At 40.1% G+C, this 20,880-nt stretch overlaps 1 protein-coding gene across 1 annotated transcript in view; it reads right to left on the reverse strand.

The window, feature by feature from the left end:
* NCAPG (non-SMC condensin I complex subunit G) overlaps window positions 1–20,880 on the reverse strand; it is a 40,366-nt gene that overhangs the window by 2,611 nt on the left and 16,875 nt on the right. Inside the window, exons 9-21 of the mRNA XM_065405116.1 lie at window positions 19,379–19,519; window positions 18,263–18,386; window positions 17,529–17,618; window positions 17,165–17,344; window positions 16,508–16,618; window positions 15,810–15,929; window positions 13,933–14,172; window positions 12,111–12,292; window positions 7,402–7,576; window positions 6,810–6,971; window positions 2,844–2,988; window positions 1,093–1,185; window positions 549–627 (exon numbers count right to left, since the gene is read on the reverse strand). Coding sequence (XP_065261188.1) covers window positions 549–627; window positions 1,093–1,185; window positions 2,844–2,988; window positions 6,810–6,971; window positions 7,402–7,576; window positions 12,111–12,292; window positions 13,933–14,172; window positions 15,810–15,929; window positions 16,508–16,618; window positions 17,165–17,344; window positions 17,529–17,618; window positions 18,263–18,386; window positions 19,379–19,519 — 1,842 coding nt within the window. The remainder of the gene's footprint in view (window positions 1–548; window positions 628–1,092; window positions 1,186–2,843; window positions 2,989–6,809; window positions 6,972–7,401; window positions 7,577–12,110; window positions 12,293–13,932; window positions 14,173–15,809; window positions 15,930–16,507; window positions 16,619–17,164; window positions 17,345–17,528; window positions 17,619–18,262; window positions 18,387–19,378; window positions 19,520–20,880) is intronic.

A 20,880-nucleotide genomic window follows, 5' to 3' on the forward strand; every position in this document is an offset into this window, starting at 1 on the left:
AGAGTTAAGATACCACAGATAACAGCATTGTGTAATGGGGTGAAGTGAATGGCGTTCAATTGTTTATTGCCAAATGTTGGTTTCTAAAGTTTATCAATTTACAAATTAAAAAACTAAATAGCAACAATAGCAATTAGTGTAGCAGAGGTAACATTACAAACCCTTCCCTACATAGCTGTTACACAAGAACAAAACTGGAAGATATTCTGGAAAAAAATTAATGCAGGTTGGATTTCTTAGCTTTGAGTCTTAGCTAGTAAAGAAATTGTTTTATTTCCTTACTTTTTCTTAACTAGTACTTCTGAAGGAGACTGAACATTTATGGACAGCTTTTACTTATTTTTTATTACCCTTGTTGAGAAGTCTGGGATTAATTCTATAGAATATATAGTCAACATGTAGTTTATCTTCTGTGCTTGGAACATCTAATTTTAAAAAGGAAGGTCATATGGATGAAAGGGTTTGAATTAAGTTTGCTTGCGAGAAAGAAGGAAGGAAGTTAGAGTGGCAGGAGGGACGTTGTGCATTCATTACACAAGACTGTTTACCTTTCACTGTCAGACGCTACCGTTTTACGATTTCTTCTTGTGTTCACAGACCTAGCCTCTGTGTTTACTTTTCTCTGCCCTAAAACACAAATGAAAGTTACCCATCACCAGAACAATGACAATGTGCCTTTTGTTCAAACAACCTTCACATCTTAGAACTCCTAGAGACTTTTCACTTCTTCAATACTACTTTTCCTAAACAAATTTCCCTCACCATACATGGATAGTTCCTTACACTAGTGACTCTCAACCTTTCCAGACTACCCTACCCCTTTCATGACACCAGCACTATTGTGTGGTAGTCCAAAAGTAGACCATTTGAAAATGACTATTAAGTCAAGGATGTTATAGTGATAAGAACTGTTTCATAAACTCTGTCAGAGATGATGTTTTATTTATTTTTTAAAAATCTAAAAGGCTTTAAAGCAAATTATGCTACAACATAAAGATATTTTTGCTGCAATTCCTATAGGGCTTACTTTAAATTTTAAAAAAATATTTGTAGCGGTTAATGTTAAGCTACAAAACTTAAGTCCTCTCATACCTCTAGTAGCTTTGCTTCTTGTAGATTTCTGCTTTGTAGGTGCATTATCTTTATGTTCATTAACAGGACTTTGATCAGCTTCTTTATTCTTTTCTGTGTAACAGAACAGCGTATCAGGCCAATCATAACAGATGTGATCTTTATATACCAATGCTGAAATTAAACTAAACAAACCTCTGCTGTCATTTTTTAAAATTTCAGTCATTTTTAATTTAGAAAAAATGGGAACAAACACTAGCAACCATTGCAAAGTGTGGTTTTCTTTACAGAAGTGTGCTCAAACTTTTCCAGTTGCGTCCCTCCTTACCAGTAATGGAATCTGCCTGCCCCCTCTCCTCCCTCCAATTACTGCACAGTCAAGGCTTCCTTAGCAGCAGAGCTTGGGCTGAAGGCGGAGTTGGGGATGGAGAAGGAGCTGGGTTGGGGGGCATGGCACTCCCTTCCTGCCCCCCCCCCGTGGGGGCTCGCCACAGCCCCACATCCTCCTAAATATTCCTCTGCATCCCCCCCTAGGGGGGGCACACCCCACAATTTGAGAACCACTGCTTTACAGGATGCAAGAGCGCTCTCTGCAAGAAAATATGTACTGAAATGCAGAATCTCCCTTCCTCTTTGTGGGAACTTCACACTGGAAAGAACGAACTATTAGCCAGCAGCAGGCAAAGGCTGTTATCCCACAGCTGGAGGAGGGAGCCGGTGGGGGAGAGGGAGGGTAGACAACCTAAACAAAGGAGTCGCTACCAGCTCCCCCTACAATAAATATGCAAAGATGAAAACAGCTGAAATTGTTATACATATTTTGTGACACAGCTCTGAATTAAATTCATTTTAGTCTATCAGCCCCACTGAGCTATGACTGCTGGAGCTTAGTACTCTGAAATGATGAAGTTCAGGCCCTGAAGTAAGCCACTAATAAAGCAGCAGAAAGGAAAAGCCAACTGAGTGGTCTTCAAGTCAGCTTAAGACAGTTGCTTAGCTATTTAGATAGGAAACGGATCAAGACCAGTTCCTGGAAGGATTTCTAGACTCCTTGTCTGAAGGGGTGCTAACAGATCTGGGTTACTGATAGCATAGGAACTGCAAGTGGTCCACCTGCTGCCTAAATGGTACAGAGGGTGGGTATCTTCTTGCTGCACAACTACAAGTGCAAAGTCTAACTCCAGATGCATAAGCTAACACTGAGAAGACACATCGCTGTGAACATATCACTACAATAAAAATTAGTCTGAAAAACATAAGAAATCTCTTTTGAGAAAAACTGCAGATATGAAAAGAACTCAAGTCCAACAAGCAAGAAAAGGAAAGAAGAACTTGAAAACCAGTGAAAACTTCTAAATTCAGTAGGTTTTCAGGCTAGTTAGTAGACACTAGTATTCAAGAGATAAGTGACTATTCAAATCTGCTGAAGAAAGCCCACCTGGTTAGTGTAACATTTGTTTAGGAATAGACTGTGAAGAGAATCGCTAATGGAGAAGCGTGTAGCAATTCTCACACAAGAGAAATATGGAAAATGAAAGGGAAAACAGCAGAGAAACAGGTAAAAAGCTAGAAAAAAAACCAATAGGTTAAAATAGTCCATTTTCAAAAGGGTAAGAATGTACAATTTACAACTTATATTTTTGTTACTTTAAAACTTTTCATAGTAAAGAGAAAGCCTGTATGTTTCTATGAAAAAAAAATATACACACCCCACCCCACCCGCATTCAGGGACTCATTTATTCTCCTGTTAGCCATACTTTCACTACATTACCTTCCTCATTTGGATTAACATGCTCAGATGTTGTGGTGCCAGTTTCCTGTTCTACTTCAGAGCGGTCTTTGTCTATATCATTTCCTTTGCTTAAATTTATCTTGAATTTCTCAATCACTCTTTGACACAACTTATCTTTGACCTTCTGTGGGTAGAAATGTTTCATATTAATATTGCTTAATTCTGAAACAGCTCAGTTTCTACATATCTTCTAATATAGGATTAACCACGAAATCCTGGCATTTCTGTATCTGAGAATCATGCACCCCTCACTATAGCAAATTCGACTAGTACCATATTTTGTATGGAGATAAAACACTTTCTAAGCTTTGGATACTAACACACAAGGTAAATTATTTAGGAAACAACAGGGTGGATCAGTTTAAAAACCACAGTGGTTACATAGCAATTTAGATCAAGAATAAAAAAAACTATTTAGGTCACCAGCATTAATCCTTTGTTCATTTTAGAATTAGTGGCCGAAATAAAAGGAAGGCTATTGATCAATAATCTGAATTCTTCAAGATGAGTCCCCTGCACATTCACACTAATGGGAGGTGTATCTGCAGTGCAACAAGCTATTGGAACCTTTGAAAGCAATGCCAGTTGGGGCACCTGTGTGGCTCTGAACATTTCAGAGGAGACCATGTAAAGGCCTGGACCTTCTTGAATCCCATCATAGCTCTGTGATCATACGAGAGCTCCAACCTGAAATCCCCAATTTATTTGGTAAAAACTACAATGTACAAGGTACTAAGAGTATAAATGTTTTCTGCTATTAGGACCAAGGAAAGCTTCCAGGTCTGCATATAATCTCTGTTGGAAGGAAATGAGGCAGTTGGGCACCCTAGCCCCTTTTATACCCTCACCTTTGGAACATTAAGAGCTGTAGGGGTAGGAAGAAGTGCAGGCATCACAATGGGCAGGGCTTCCAGAAGGTTCCATCAATTTGCTGTACTGTGGTGTAAGCAGGGGGCCAACTCACCAACCAGTGTGTCAAATAAAGCTGCCAACAGCAATAGAATGGCAGTCCCTTTCTTCCAGCATGAGTTTATTTTTCAAAATCCAAACAGTACAACTCAAAGCAAAACAGATAAACCAGGTTCTGATGCCTGGCCCTTCCTGAAGCCTCTTCCTCAAAAGGCTTCTGCCACAGCCCACAGCAGATATCTCCAGCCAGATCTTCCACCTAGTTGGTGCAGAGAGCCCTTCCCCCACCATTCCCTGATCATGGTCTTCTGGAAAAGACTTCCTGCTTGCTGGCCTTTTATCTGAGGACAAGGTGACCTACTGGCCATCGCCTAAGCCCTGGCCTCAAACCCCCTACCTGGAAGGCAACTAGTAACAGGTGGGGCTAAGCCCACATCCCTTAAAAGGGCCATCCCACCCCATGACACACAGGTAATAGTGTAATACCACAATAGTCCTAAGGCCACTCAAAGAAGGCAAATTAGTTCTCATTACTGGGAGGGTAATCTGAGGGGGAAAGGAGTCCAGGAGAGCTGACTGTATTTTAAAGAAGCCTTATTGAGGGCGCAGGAAGAAACCATCCCAATGTGTAGAAAGAATAGTAAATATGGCAGGCAACCAGCTTGGCTTCACAGAGAAACCTTCGGTGAGCTTAAACACAAAAAGGAAGCTTTCAAAAAGTGGAAACTTGGACAGATGATAGGGAGGAGTATAAAAATATTGTTTGTGCATGCAGGGGTGTAATCAGGAAGGCCAAAGCACAATTGGAGTTGCAGCTAGCAAGGGATATGAAGGGTAACAAGAAGGGTTTCTACAGGTATGTTAGCAACAAGAAGGTGGTCAGGGAAAGTGTGGGATCCTTACTGAATGGGGGAGGCTACCTAGTGACAGATGATCTGGAAAAAGCTGAAATACTCAATGCTTTTTTTGCCTTGGTCTTCACAGACAAGGTCAGCTGCCAGACTGCTGCACTGGGCAGCACAGTATGGGGAGGAGGTGAGCAGCCCTCAGTGATGAAAGAACAGGTTAAGGACTATTTAGAAAAGCTGGACATGCACAAGTCCATGGGGCCGGATCTAATGCATTCGAGGATGCTGAGGGAGTTGGCTGACGTGATTGCAGAGCCATTGGCCATTATCTTTGAAAACTCGTGGCGATTGGGGGAGGTCCCGGACGATTGGAAAAAGGCAAATATAGTGCCCATCTTTAAAAAAGGGAAGAAGGAGAATCTGGGGAACTACAGACCGGTCAGCCTCACCTCAGTCCCTGGAAAAAACATGGAGCAGGTCCTCAAGGAATCCATTTTGAAGCACTTGGAGGAGAGGAAGGTGATCAGGAACAGTCAACATGGATTCACCAAGGGCAAGTCATGCCTGACCAACCTGATTGCCTTCTATGATGAGATAACTGGCTCTGTGGGTATGGGGAAAGCGGTGGAGGTGATATATCTTGACTTTAGCAAAGCTTTTGATATGGTTTCCCACTTGCCAGCAAATAAAAAAAAAAGTATGGATTGGATGAATGCACTATAAGGTGGATAGAAAGTTGGCTAGATCGTCAGGCTCAACAAGTAGTGATCAATGGCTCGATGTCTAGTTGGCAGCCGGTATCAAGTGGAGTGCCCCAGGGGTCTGTCCTGGGGCCGATTTTGTTCAACATCTTCATGGATTGCACCCTCAGCAAGTTCGCAGATGACACGAAGCTGTGGGGAGAGGCAGATACACTGGAGTGTAGGGATAGAGGCCAGAGTGACCTAGACAAACTGGATGATTGGGCTAAAAGAAATCTGATGAGGTTCAACAAGGACAAGTGCAGAGTCCTGCACTTAGGATGGAAGAATCCCATGCACTGCTACAGGCTGGAGACCGACTGGCTAAGCAGCAGTTCTGCAGAGAAGGACCTGGGGATTACAGTGGACGGAAAGCTGGATATGAGTCAACAATGTGCCCTTGTTGCCAAGAAGGCTAACGGCATATTGGGCTGCATTAGTAGGAGCACTGCTAGCAGATCGAGGGAAGTGATTATTCCCCTCTATTCGGCACTGGTGAGGTCTCATCTGGAGTATTGCTTCCAGTTTTGGGCCCCCCACTACAGAAATGATGTGGAAAATTGGAGAGAACCCAGCGGAGGGCAACAAAAATGATTAGGGGGCTGCGGCACATGATTTATGAGGAGAGGCTGAGGGAACTGGGCTTATTTAGTCTGCAGAAGAGAAGAGTGAGAGGGGATTTGATAGCAGCCTTCAACCACCTGAAGGGGTGGTTCCAGAGAGGATGGAGCTAGGCTGTTCTCAGTGGTGGCAGATAACAGAACAAGGAGCAATGGTCTCAAGTTGCAGTGGGGAAGGTCTAGGTTGGATATTAGGAAAACCTATTTCACTCGGAGGGTGGTGAAGCACTGGAATGGGTTACCTAGGGAGGTGGTGGACTCTCCATCCTTAGACGTTTTTAAGGCCTGGCTTGACAAAGCCTTGCCTGGGATGATTTAGTTGGGGTTGGCCCTGTTTTGAGCAGGGGTTGGACTAGATGACCTCCTGAGGTCACTTCCAACCCTTCAATGAAGGGTTGGAATCATAGAAGAATCAATCTTCTATGATTCTATTCTATAGTCCAAGTTGTAAAGGACTATCTTCAATTTTATTTACACGTGATAAAATAAGCTGCAGCACATCTATCGTGAACCTTACTGTGATGACATGAAAAACATGGCATGTTGCTTCAACTTATTGCACTGGTTGAAATGGTTCATTGTATTTTAACAACATAGTTCATAGTGATCTCAGCCCAGAGATTTACTCATTTTTAATTAGATTTGTTTAAAATATAAATATCCTGATTAAAACAAAAATAATTCCATCCTGATTAGTATTATAGTTTACACAGATTCTTTGTTAAATAACTAAAAACCAAACTATGGAATACTACTGGGATACTAAATTTTTAGCTATTAAAAAGGTACCAAGAGCAATGTAACACAATTTATTTGTATACTACCTACCTCAAGGATCTCGTCAAGTAGAACCAGAAGATCTTTTGTGAAATATTTGCTGAGTTCTAATGAACTCAAGGCTTTCGCATAAATACGAACATCTGGTGCAGTTGGGTCTATCAAGATCTCATTGCAGATTTTCACGGCTAAGCTATCATGCACTGTTAAATCCTGGAAAAATCGTAAGAATATTCTGAAAGTTGGTTGAAAGTTATTTACATGAGAAGACCGTGTAATGTGCCTAACGTAAGTATCCAATCAGCTATGTTAAATGGCAAAAAGTAAAGTTTCTCAAAAAGCAGCATTTTAAATATGTGCGCCAATTTATGTACGTGCACACACACACACACACACACACACACACACACAGGAGGGAGCAAACAATAACTGCTGGTAAATTAAGTACGGTGCTGTTGCTTTAGCCACATGAGAAAACAGCAAGCTAGAGACAGGTCACTTGGGATGATCTCTCTCCTTCCCTCTTATACAGGAGCCTCAAAGGGAGAAATCTTCACAGAGTGATAGCAGTGGCTGGGTTGTTGGGATGCAATCTCTAGCCACAAACATCAAAGTAGCACCCCATCAGCCATAATCTACATACTTGGTAATCCTGGGACTTTTTGGCCTGAGGATTCAGTCCACTTGGTCTTGTCAGGTCCACTAACAGTTCAGAAACATTAGCAATATCTACTTCAGCCAAAGGTGAAGATGCAGGAGCATTAAACAGTGTTCGCAGAGTTGGAAGAAAGGCTTCCTCAAAACATTCCTGATTAGTCCTGTTTTAAAAGAGACAAATGCTAGTAACACAATATGAAAATGTGATCAGAAGTTCATCACAGCCTCAGCTCAGAACTAGCACAGTGTTTTGTGGGGCCTCAGTAGACCCAAACCTTCCAATCCCATCCTAAGGATTGGGGCCCACCATAGACCAGGGGTCCCGTCTGTTTGCTGGATCAGGAAGAAGGCCCTGAGGCAGTTTAAATCCAGGTTATTTAGCCAACAATCCTTTCTCTGTTGGTCCCTGAAGAATCCGGTTCGCAACTCTCCAGAGTGCGGGGGCAGAGAGGGGTGGCTTCAAAGGGATGATAACCAAGCAAGTACATTAGCATCCCCCTATTAGAGAAGGTACATTCAATGCCACAATAGCACATACACAATTGCATTTTTAATAGTGGTGACTCTGGAACAAAGAATGACCTTGACTTGGTGGGATATACCGTAAGACTAATGTTCAAAGATAAAGATTTCAGACTCCTCTTGCCAATATAACTGCAACCAGAGAATGTGTCTCAATAAGACCAGATAACCTGCTCACATGTAGAAGAACTAATCACAGAGGTCAGAGCCCATTATTCCAGATTGCGGGACACTGAAGACATATATCCTAGTTTCATTTTGATACTGCACTCAACAGAAGTTAAGTGAAAAATTATCCTCTCAATAAAGTGACTTATTCCTGCTCTTGACAGAGTAGTGATAGGAAATTAAGGGTTTTTCCCCACCACAATTTCCCTCTCCCCACCCCCAATTAATTCAACTGTCCTTTTAGTAGCAATCTGTAGTCCAACAGAAACTTTAAATTCACTTTTTATTGTAAAAAATAGATTAGTAACTATTTAATATTCCCAATTTAGCTTTTATACTAGCTAGCCACAAACTGCCACTCAAAGAGTAGCCAGTCATATTTTTTCAGTGGCAGAGAAGGAAAGGAGGGGAGTTTAAGTCTGCCACATTTTTGTTGTGTTTATTTAAACCTCACCTTTCCCTCTCCCTGACCAACCTTCCTCTGCCCCACAAAAACAAATACCCTGCATTGAAAATCCTGAATCTGCTAATTTAATTATTTAAAACAGGAGCCCCAACTGTTTCCTCTACACAGCTGCTGAGCACTAAGGTCAGTTTGTCTGTTTCCTTTTGAAGTTCCACTGCTAGTGTTCCTTCAGTGACACTTCAATGCCTGGCTGCAGTGCTCAGCAGCATAAACAAGTAAAAATAATTCTGTTTATATTATCTCTTCCTTAAGAAATTCAGTAAAGAGTTGGATCAGAGCTCCCAAAGCAGTTTCACAGGCAGCAGTAAAAAAAAATTTAGGAGGGGGGAAAGAAAAGGACAAAAGGAGATAAAAGGGAATTTCAAAAGACTAGAAGAGATTTATTCCACTCCAACCCTCACTGCACGTCTTAAACATCGGCACGGTTATCTCACTGTCATAGTAATCTATGTGCAGACAGAGGAATCTGCTGACTCAGTTAAAGATCATTCCTATGAGCAATTGGAACATCTAGTATGCACAGTCCCTCCACATGATGATCTCGTGATCCTGGGTGACCTAAATGCAGTTACGGCTCCCTGCAAACCGGATTTGAACAGGTCATTGGTCATTATGGTTCAGGCACACCCAATGATAACTCTTGCCGCTTGCTTACATTCTTTGCCTCCCAGAATCTTTCCATTCTTGGGTCATGGTTCAAGTGGCGACGCATACATCAGATGTCATGGATCTCTCACGATGGCGTCACTCAGACGGAGTTGGACCACATCATTACACGCGTTAGACGTCTCTTCGCCTCCTGTAGAGTATATCATGGTGCGGAATGCACGGCAAACACAGATCACCTTCTAGTGGTCACCCGTACGGTGTAGATGCTCCAATGAGCAGGTAAATCCTCTGCGATGATTAAATTTGATATTGACGCACTCCGTGTGCCAGGTTTAGCCAACAGGTTTTGTATTGACATCAGCAACAGATTCTCGGCTCTAGCTAATCTGCCAGATGACGTGGAGGTTCCCTGGTCCCTGTTCACTTCTACCCTCAACCAATCTGCTAAGTAGACGACTGGCTATAGGCATCCAGCACGCCGACCATGGCTATCAGAGAAGGCCTTCCAGATAATGAAATTGAAGTCTGCAGCCCGCCAGCGTGATAAGCGCACTTGTAATCAGCTGAAGTGAAAATTTAACACCCTGGAACTCGGTCATCGCGAGGCATATTATAACCAAGTGGTGGATGTCATCGAATTCGGCTTAGCCAGGGGCGACTTGAAGCCAGCATTCCGTGCCATTCGTAACCTCAGCGGTCAAGAGGTAGTCATTACAAACGGCATCCTGAACGACATGTCATGGCATGATGACATTCTCTCACGCTGGGTGGAACATTATCGCAGCGTCCTGAACCATCCTCCAGCTGCCGCTTGTTCAGAGCTGGATGATCTGGCAGTCACTGCGGTTCCGGATCCAGACATTTGTACTGATGCACCAACATTGGATGAAGTGAAGTGTGCCATCTCTAAACTGAAAAACGGACGCGCAGCCAGTGCTTATGGCATCCCCTCAGAGCAGCTACACTGCGCTGTTGATCCTGGAGCAGAATCACTTCTGGCCATCTTTCATCTGGTGTGGAGAACTGGAACCCTGCCAACCGCCTGGAAGGACAGTATTGTCATCTCACTCTATAAGGGCAAGGGACTGCACAGTGAATGTAAGAGCTACAGGCCGATCACCATGCTCTCCGTTCCAGGGAAGGTGTTTTTGCATGTTTTGCTGGCACGCCTGGAGTCTTTCCTACATTGGAAGCATCATCCCAACAGTCAGGTTTTACGAGGAACAGGTTCACATTGGACGTCATTTTGGCCCTTCGCTTGTTGTCGGAGATACATCGTGAGTTCAGGAAGCCCCTGCATATAGCGTATGTTGATCTTAAGGCTGCATTTGATTCACCCCTGTCACCTTAATGAAGGCCTTAAAGGGCATAGGTGTCCCTACCACTCTGCTGGACTTGATTAGAGAGCTGGATAATGGAACCACTGCCCGTGTTAGTCTGGGGAACCGGATGTCAGCGCCTTTTAAATCAGAATCTGGTGTTAGGCAGAGTTGCATTCTGGCCCCTGCACTCTGTCAGGCAATGGATTTCATAATGCAGCATTCCGTCAGGTCCATAGGCATTGAAATCGGTGATTTCTCACTCACAGACCTTGACTATGCTGATGATGTTGTTCTTTTAGAACAGAGCCCCAACAGGTTTCGTGAGGCACTCCAGCATGTGGAGGAGTCAGATAAGATTGGTCTCCATGTTTCATGGTCAAAGACAATACTGCAAAATTTAGGACCAGGTCCACCAGCAACTCCAATCTCTTTGAACAACAAAACAGTTTCCATCTTTTGCTATTTGGGTTCTATCCTTACCAGCTCCTCCAATTCTCACACAGAGGTTCTCCATTGGATTGGCATCACAGCATCTGCCATGGGCCGTTTACAATGGATATGGAATCAACATCATCTTAGTATGACAACCAAGTTCAGGATTTATTCAAGCTGTATCCTTCCCATACTGTTGTAGGGCTGCAAAACATGGACACTACACAGCGCAGATTGGACAAAGCTGGAGACTTTCCACACAGAATGTCAATGTTGTATACTGGGCATACAGTGGAATGACTTCATTTGTAATGCAGATGTTTATGGTTGTTCGGGTCTACAGACTACTAGGGCCATTGTTCGCAGGCGGCACCTCATGCTTTTCGGACATGTCGCAAGTATGCCACAAGACATTCCAGCAAACGCCGTTCTCTGGGTAGCTTGTAAAATCTGGGATAAAATTCCACCAACTGAGGGGTGGAGGCGACCCAGAAGCAGACCCCCTAATACATGGGTTCATCAAGTCTGTTCTGATGTTGCACACTCTGGGCGTCAAGCCTTTGCGGTTGTGCAGGAATGGGCCAAATGGCAAACGATCGCTACGGCCGACCGTCTAGCTAAGCGTTGAAGAACCCTCCATTAAAAAAAATATGGAGGTGTGGATTTTATTTCTAGGTATGTCCCAGATGTAACCAAAACAGTAGAGTGATCAGTGTTGATTGCCATATACTAATGCAGCGCAAAGGAATAAATGAATCTTCGTGTGCAAATAGATACACACTATTACTATTTTAACTCTCTCAAGAGGGAGCATGAAAATGATCACCTTACCTTCTTAGGAGTCTGTAAATTAAACCTTTAAACACATAGTTAGGCACTTAAACATGCCCCGATTTCAGAGTCGTTGAGATGCGACAACTCCCAATGAAATAAATGCGAACTGCAGGTGCTCAGACCTACTGAAAAATTAGGCCATTTATTTAGGTGTCTAATTTTAAGTACTCAGGTTCGACAATGCTGTCCTTATTTTCTTAGGCTACTGTATCATAATTACGTAGTACATGCCACATACAAAACGTATGGGAATCACAAGAACAAAATCAGGTAAAACTACAACCTAGAAAAGAAAGAAAAAACAATGTATGATTTCAACATCAGATTTTAAAAAGCTCATACCTATTTGCATAAGCAAATAAAGGGAAGAAAACTCCCAGACAGTGTCTAAGTTGAGTATCCTCTTCTGTCACTGGATTATACCACAACAAAATGAGACGAGAAAGAAATTTGGCACTAATTAACCTTCCAGAGAACATCAACTTGGCCAGGCCTTCTGCAGCTTCTGTCCTGAGTTCTGAAAACTTAAGTAAAGAAAGACTGGATCAGAGACAGAAGTACAGTCCTTTGACTGATACACATTAGTTAATTGAAAAGTAAAGCCCCAATCTTACACTGAGATTCATGTGGATACATGCCTACACCACCGACAACCTCAATGCAGGCTCAGAGTTGCATCCTCAGTGTCAGTGAAACTCTTAAAATAGCATCCCCCAGACACTTGTAAGTTACTGTAAATGTAAAATGAATGATATCCAAATCCACACTAATAGAATTCAGGAGCCTCAAATCTCTATCATGAAACCTACAGCTAACATACTGGAAAAATAAAACAACTTCTTAGTTTCCAATCCATTTCCAACCCAGTTAAAAGTGAAAAAGGCTTTTCACTCACTAGTGAAAAAATGGATTTCAGAACACAAAACTTTGCTACAGCAATCCTGCCATTTCATTGCTCTTGTACAGCTACGAAAAGCATGGAGGATTGACAGTTTTAGTAATGCCAGGGATGCAGTTAATCACACTTCTTTGGAAGTTGTCAAATACTCAAACACTAATAGTTTGCATCCATTTCTCCTTATTTAGTTCAAACTCACTGATGAGGCTTCATATTTGCCCTTATCCATCTACTTGCAGAGTTTCAAAAAGTTTGAGAGTGGTTTCCCAAAGGAAGGAAGGAAGGAAGGAAGGAAGGAAGGAAGGAAGACCAGTAGGTCCAAAGTAGGAGCCAGTTTTCAAGTCAAGTCCCAATATATTTATCCTAAGACTACTTACAAGAAGGCTACCATGGTGAAAAAGCCAATCACACAAGGTGACCAAGATCCAAAAGTAGCTTAATGAAAATTTGATATAAAACAGAAAATAATAATGAGGAATACAATCCATCAGAAGGCACGTACACCTTTTCTTTTTTTCCTCACAAAGGTCACAATTTGAGGTTTTCAGAAAGAACTGGGTATATAACTGTAACTGAAACAAAACCACTGAAAACCTGGGGGAGATGCCTAGTTAGTGCCATGAGTTATGTGGGAGGGTAGCAGAGAACAGGAACAGAATACTACGACTCAAAAACCAGACCCAGTGAACTCACAATGGCAGCTTTAACTCCTCCAACAGTGATGAAGTAATTTCCTCCTCTTGCAAAGTACAGAAAACAGTTTATAAAAATGGATTGGAGTAGTGTTTAAATAAGTCTGTTCCGGTATAGATACTACTGTATTCACATGGATATCCTTGTTATCACAAGCTGTTCTAGTTATTATTAATGATTTAAATGGAGCTATGCCAATTTACACCACCCGAGAATCTAGCCTAATGACCTTTTATGGGAAAATAAAGTTATCTGGGTCATAAAGGAATGTCTCTCATATTTTCATCAGGAGTACTATGGAGTTTTCTAAAGAAACCATGGCAGAACAGCAGCCCTATTTATAGACTTCTGTGCAGTACTCAACAGTGCACGTGCAATTTTTCATTCAAATTTAAATCTAGAAGCAGTTCCTGAAATATCTCAATATACTGTGCATCTGATCCAAGAATATAAACATACAGAAGTGTTTGGGAAGAAAGCAAGGTTACTCATGTACAATTATATACAAATTTTTGCTTTTGTAACAAAAAAGATGTAGAAGAGCAGACTGACGGCATTTCATAGATAACTTACCTCGCTGTCTAAGAAACTGGAAAGAAGTTGTAGGAGGTTGTGAACAGTGGCAGTCTCTTCTTCCAACTCTTTTATTTTAGTCTCCTCCTCTTCACAATCTCTATTTCTAATCTCTGTTTCTTCACTGTGAGAATCATTGTCTTTTTTTGCTTTGAATGTTTCTATCCCAAATAACATCAGCTGGTCAAAGACTGCCTTTAAAGCACTTCGCTTTACCTTAATATCATCAATTTGTAAAACCTAGGTTTTGTAAACGGGGAAAAAGATGTATAGTTCTATGGTACATCACTCAATGAAAAGTTTTGTTAAAAACAAAGAGCTGACAATATTTAACTCCTAAATCAGTGACTGAGATTACCCAAAGATCACACAACAATTCATCTAAACTAAGTGGAATCTCCCCAAACTTTAGAACAGTATGAAAAAGCAACCTGAGCACTCAAATATGAAACCAAGTTTGGAATAAAATCTGAGGTTGAACTATATAAAATTATTCATTCAGCTCCAGCTATGCAATCAGCCTACTTTGTTCAGCTCAAAACTGTGCAGCCCTATTTATAGCTGTTTCAATTGGGGATGTCATCCTGATCCAAATGGGAGGCCTTATCCCATGTATTCTTATTGTCCTATTGTGTCTATTTTGGAAGCAGTAATAATAAAAACAAACTTATTTGGACTTTGCTAACTCCCAAAGGCCCAAATAATAATCTGGACCCCACTCTGCTGAGCACTATTTGTGTAAGACAATAATCCCTGTCCCAAACAGTTTACAGTCTAATTTGAAAGAAGACGCAACAAGTAATGGAATGGTAATAAATTCAAATACACCTCTACCCCGATATAACACAACCCGATATAACACGAATTCGGATATAACGCGGTAAAGCAGTGCTCCGGGGGGGCGGGGCTGCGCACTCCGGCGAATCAAAGCAAGTTCGATATAATGCAGTTTCACCTATAACGCAGAAAGATTTTTTGGCTCCCGAGGACAGCGTTATATCGGGGTAGAGGTGTAGTTGCATAAATTAGTCTAATCTGAAAGAAGACACACATAGCTAAGGGTAACATTCTCAACAGTGACTTCTTCTTAAGCTCCATTTTCTATAGTGATTAGGAGTCTAAGTCTCACTGAAAGTCAATGGGATTTAGGCTCCTAAGTACCTACGTCACTTTTGAAAATTTTACCCTAAATTCTCTTGGCCAGTGACTATATTGTCCTATATGTTTGTCAACACCTAATACAATGGGTCACTTATTTTGATGAGGGCCTTTGGATGCTACTACAGTACAAATAAATATATAAGAATGTTATAAATAAATAAATAGCGGTTCAAGAAACTCATCTGCTATTGTCCATGTGACTCTAGAGGCCTTAGGTTTGATTTAAGCTCCTTTTGTTCTGCCCTGAACTCGGGGGGAAAAAAGGAGAGCCCCAACCATGAAGCATTTTCCACACTATGGACATATGCAACTTGCGTTTGGGAAAAAAGGTGCTGAGAAGACCACCTAGAGCTGCCAGGACCCCTTTCTTTTTCACATAATACCCAAGATAGGACAAAAAGAAGAAAGTCACAAATATTATGAATTAAGCTTCTCAGCATCTTGTAAGCAACACTGAAGTACCCCATTTTACAGGTGAGGAAAACTGAGGCAGAGAGAAGTTAGATCAATCAGCATAAGTCAAGTGTATGTGGCAGAGCTGGGATGTAAACCACATATATATTTCACTATTTTTTAAATCTTCAACCAACACAGCTGAAGTCCTATATACAGTAGGTACTATTTTATTTAGAATTATGTGCCACAGGTACAAGACCAATTTTATTCACAAAGTCACAGCCAAACAACCCAGTTCTTATCACTAAGAAAATTTTTACCTGTAGCAGCAATGCAAGGTGTTGACTGGCAAAGTCTTTGTTCTGCAGGGCACAGCAACCCAAACATAAAACTGCCATATTTCTTACAGCTGGATGGACATTAGTTATTCCAGGAAGTATCTAAAAGTAATAATTTGATTCTTTGTGATTAAAATGTACATATTGGAACAACAAAATACTTGCTACGACATGTTTGAAAAGAAGTTATTAGAAAGTAAATGTTAAGAGACCTAGAGTGCAACATATTCACATGTGCTTTTGTACCTAGTGAGTGAGCCAACTCCCGATCCGCCAGCGGCTTACCCTGACGGCTGGGAGCCAAAGTTTTCCAACCCCTGAAATATAGGGTCGGCCTATGAAAGGGTCATACAGTTTTTGCTATTTTTAACCTATCCATTTTCGGTGGTCGGCTTAATAAACGAACAGGTTAATGAACAAGTATATACGGTAGCTTATAAAGGAATACGAAAATACATCACACATGCAAAACACAAAAGCAGAGATTGAGATGTTGACAGAGAAGATGAGACACCCATATATACACAAAGAAATTGACAACTACAAGAAATGTAGTGTGAAGATGCATTACAAGAACTACACCATTTTCCATGATACTTAAGAATGTTTCTATTTTCATTTTATTTTTTCTATTTTCTATCTTTTATACTTGTAAAGTTGTACTACTTATTGCCACATACCAAGGATTCAATGATCCCATTCATTGTTGGGCCTATTTCTTTAGAAAGGGACATCTGCTTGAGGAGTTCATAACACATCAGTAAACACTTCAGTAGCGTTTCAGGATCATTCTTTAAGAAGAGAAAAAGATTTTCTTTATCAGGAATGGGAGAAAGAAAAACAAACACAGATAATCATGTCTTTCTATGCAAGTAAAATGTTCTCTTTACACTACATTCTCACTATCAAAGAATGCTATATCTACCTACAGGACTGAAAATGAAATAGAACTACAGTTAGTTGAATTTGTGGTTCATTTGTCATTAATTTTCACTTAAGGCTAGGAGCACTTAGGTAGGATAAAAACCTTTTTTTAAAATAGTTTTAATTATATCCTCAAAGTACATAAACTGCACAAAACAGCAGTTTTATTGTAGAGCATTTTTGATAGAGTACATTATAATTTACATTTGAAGTTTAAATGCAAAACACTGACAACTGGATAAAAAACAATGAAATGCCTATTAACAGCTTCAAAAGAAAATTAAATAAGACACAGGCCTGTTCACCAGTTAGTTGAAAACCAAAGTGAACTAAAATATCACTGATATAAAAACATAACCAGCACTTTTTTGGGTGGGGGGGGGGGAGAGGAGAGGAAAAAAAGGAAGTAGAACCTTCTCCACGCGCATTTCTTTAATTTCAGGCTGTTCGGCTTCTTTTATCATATCACTCTTGATGCATTCCAGCTCTGTTATTTTCTCTTTTAACACCAATGCATGATTAAAATCCTGCAGAGTAATACATTCCTCCAAAGCTTCTTTTGTTTCCAAAAGTTTCACTTTTATTTCAGCCAGCTAAATACACAGAAAATGAAAGTCACAACATTGTAACTAATTTTTATTAGCTGTAAAATAAATGCTAGACTATCTAAATCAGTTAGTCAATAGCACATATATAGGAAGTCTGCTGTCTGTAAAAGTATATAAAATTAAATAGCCACTGTATCCATTTCCTGTAAGTTACCTACAATTCATTTACCTTAAGTTGTTGCTTTCTTATTTCAGCTGCATCTATAGGAGTGTCAACTGTAACAATGGGCTCACGAACCTCTGAGATAATTTCTGCAACCTAACATTGGAGGCAAAAGTTATTGCTATTAACACCGCTTGTTGTCATTGGTCTGACTCTCAGATCCTATAGACATATATACCTGGACTTTAAACATTAAAAAAGTGTCATCCCTCTGCATAAATCCTGAGCTTTCATTCAGATTTCTTTAGTAGATAAAACTACTACAATAAATCCCCAAAAGATTAGTGACCCTTTTTGCCAATATATTGCCCTACCATGCAAGAGGTCTAGAATTTTATGGTAGCTAGCTGAGTCTGGAAATGTGATAGAAAGGACTGATGCCTTCATAAAGAGTAAGGGCCTGTGAATGTTCTGGTCAAAATTGGTTGAGATCTGCCAAGTTAGGAGACATTAAATACTGCAGTTTGTGAAAGGGCACCACTTTTTAAATTTAGTAGTATTTTCAAAAACAATCCATCAACGTTCAGAAAGCACACATTCTAGATTGTGGGTGCACATGGCTTATTTAACTTCAGAGTTCACATCGCTTAAGGTGGATGGTGAAAATGAGACAAGGCTGGAAGAGAGGACCAGAATGGCATGTTTTTGCAAAGGTAACTATAGTGGTTGCTGCCACTTCCATTACAATAATCTGTCAAGGCTGTCTGTCACATGGTCTAGAAACAAATAAAACTACTTACAGTATGAATTCTCCTGTCATCATCTTTGATAATGCTGAGCAATCTCTCAACAAGTGAAGATATAAGGGATGTTGAAGTAGTAGGTAGAATAAGAATCTCCTGCAAGACGGCCAGTAGACGCTTCCTGTGTTTTTTTTTTTTTTAAAGTAAAGTTTTACTGTTTTTCAAATTACACCCTCCTTTCTTAAAACACTGGGAAAACACTCAATAGCTAAGATTTAATCTACTTTATTTTGAAATACATTTGCTAGTAAAGTACTAGGGTTGTTCTTAGCTGAACAGTAATGAATTATTCAATTTTTTTTACTCAATATTATTTTCTTCTGCTTTTACCAGATGACACCAAATTTTCTATGAAGTGTGACCTATTATCTAAATCAAAGTGAGGGGGTAGGAACACTCATTGTTTATAATTAGTGAAGAACACTTCTATTTAAGTTCTTTAATTAAAAACTCACATCTTTCCAGGTGCAAAATGTCTTAACTAGTCTAATAGTACAAAACAACTTTATTCCTTCAATGCCTGCACAATGCAGTAAACCAAAACAAGATGGTCACACCTGCAATATTAATTAATGTGCAGTTGTATCTGGAAAAAGGAAAAATGTGGCATTGTGGGTTTTCAAGCTTATTCTCTCTCAATAATTTCCATGTCAAGTTTGCTCAAGTTGCAGGTAAAAAGATGGTTTTAATGTATCAATTAAAATAGTAAAATCTGCTCGAAATCTAAAATGGAATCTATGCCTTTTTCTTTCTGACATCACAATTCATGAAGAGGCTGTTTACTTAGAACTTAGTCAACAATTCTGGTGATTATGAGCAAGTCAGAATGGAAAATAAATGAATTCACTCTCCCATGGTGGTACTAGGTCTGCATTAATAACAGATGTATTGTTCCACTGAAGTAAGCAGCTAGGACTCTGAATATATTCAGAAGCAAACCTGTTAAGCAAGGTGAGGCCATTTTTGCAACCAGCATAGAACTGTAATATTTTGACTGGCTGACATTTTTTTCTTTAGAAGTACATTCTAGATGTAAGCAAGCGGGTTTCCATAGTAAAGGCTAAGAAGTCAGTAAAACAAACCTGTACATGCATAAAATTTTATAAAGCTTACCTTCCTCCCTCTTCAGTGGTATCCATGCAGCCTATAATAAGAATCAACTGCTGACCTATAAATTCTTTTGTCAGCAAGTTTTCAATACAGGAAAAATCTTCCCTTTGTTCTTCACTCAGAACTGGCATGTTCTGAAGGTAACTGAACACAAAGGACAGTCATCATTAAATGCAGGATCTCTGTTGCAAAGTCAAAATACAAAAGTGTTCCTTCCTACTTCTGTGTAACAAAAGGTTACATCTTTTACTATCACAATACGTTAATGATAAAACATTTGAAGTTCATTGTTCATGTATTTTCTTTTTGAAGATTTATACAATTCTGGATGAACATTTATAAGACATGCAAATAAAGTAGCTTAAATGTATGAAATCCACAAAAAACTACATTGAGATCTCTATAAATGTTAGAGTCAGAAAATGACAAAAGTTTATTTTGCATATGCAAGCTTAATTCTGCCTTATGTGTAGGCATAACCATCTTTAAATACACATGCACCATTTCTCAAATAAATGAGCAATTTAAAAAAAAAAAAAAAGTTTTAGTATAACTATAGCATTGAATACTGCATACCAGATATACCGAGTCTAAGAAAGTAATTTATATGAGAAGTACCCAGTAGGCCATTCTAACAAAACACCACAGAGTAACACTTAAAATTTGCTGGCAAAGATGGGTAGTCCATATTCACAAGGAGAAACGTATCCTCGGTCATTTCCTGACTTTCTTCTCTACCCGTGCTTCTCTACATTTTTATTCCTTGGCTATGCACACATGTTCTGCAGAGCATTCCTTAGCGTCAAAAGAAAACTTGATGTATAGTATAGGTCACAAAGTGTGATTTTCAACATTTTTTCCAGAACACTCAGGCATTTTTCAGTAAAGGCTATTTTTATGCCAAATACTAAGTCTTAAACTTCCTAAATCTAATCATTTCAGTGCTAGCTCTACTAAAGAAAATAATTGAAAGAATTTCTTTATAATGGGGTGTCTCCCCATCCTGCAATACACACTTTCCTCAAACTCAAATGTCTGAACCATTTTTTCCCCTCAAAAACTTTTAAAAATTGTGAAAAAAAATCAAGGATAAAATATTTTTAGCCTGAAGAACAACCATTACAAAGAAAACACTTCTGAAGAAATTGTGATTCAGTTAAAAGATTTTCCATCTCTTACAGACATTACAAAAAGAGGAAGACAAACATTTTTAAAATTGTTTGCAGCTTTGTACTCATTTGGGGACGCATTTGGGGTCATTCAGTTACAGACCTTCACAAGTGAGAGCTTAGAGCATGGATAAGGGCAGCATAGTCCACACTAAAGTTATATTTTAAAACAATTCACAACAGATTTAACATGTTGTAGCATAGGTGGCCGGTATAATAGGCCAGGGAAGGCTAACCCCCCCACAAGCCAACCCCTGCTCTGCCCTCTCCCCCATGCCAGTGCCCAAGAAGGAACTCAGCTCTGCTGTCATCTGGAGGCCTGGTGCTAGGGGTGGA

Source organism: Emys orbicularis, chromosome 5 (assembly GCF_028017835.1).
Source record: "Emys orbicularis isolate rEmyOrb1 chromosome 5, rEmyOrb1.hap1, whole genome shotgun sequence".
Classification (NCBI taxonomy): domain Eukaryota; kingdom Metazoa; phylum Chordata; order Testudines; family Emydidae; genus Emys; species Emys orbicularis.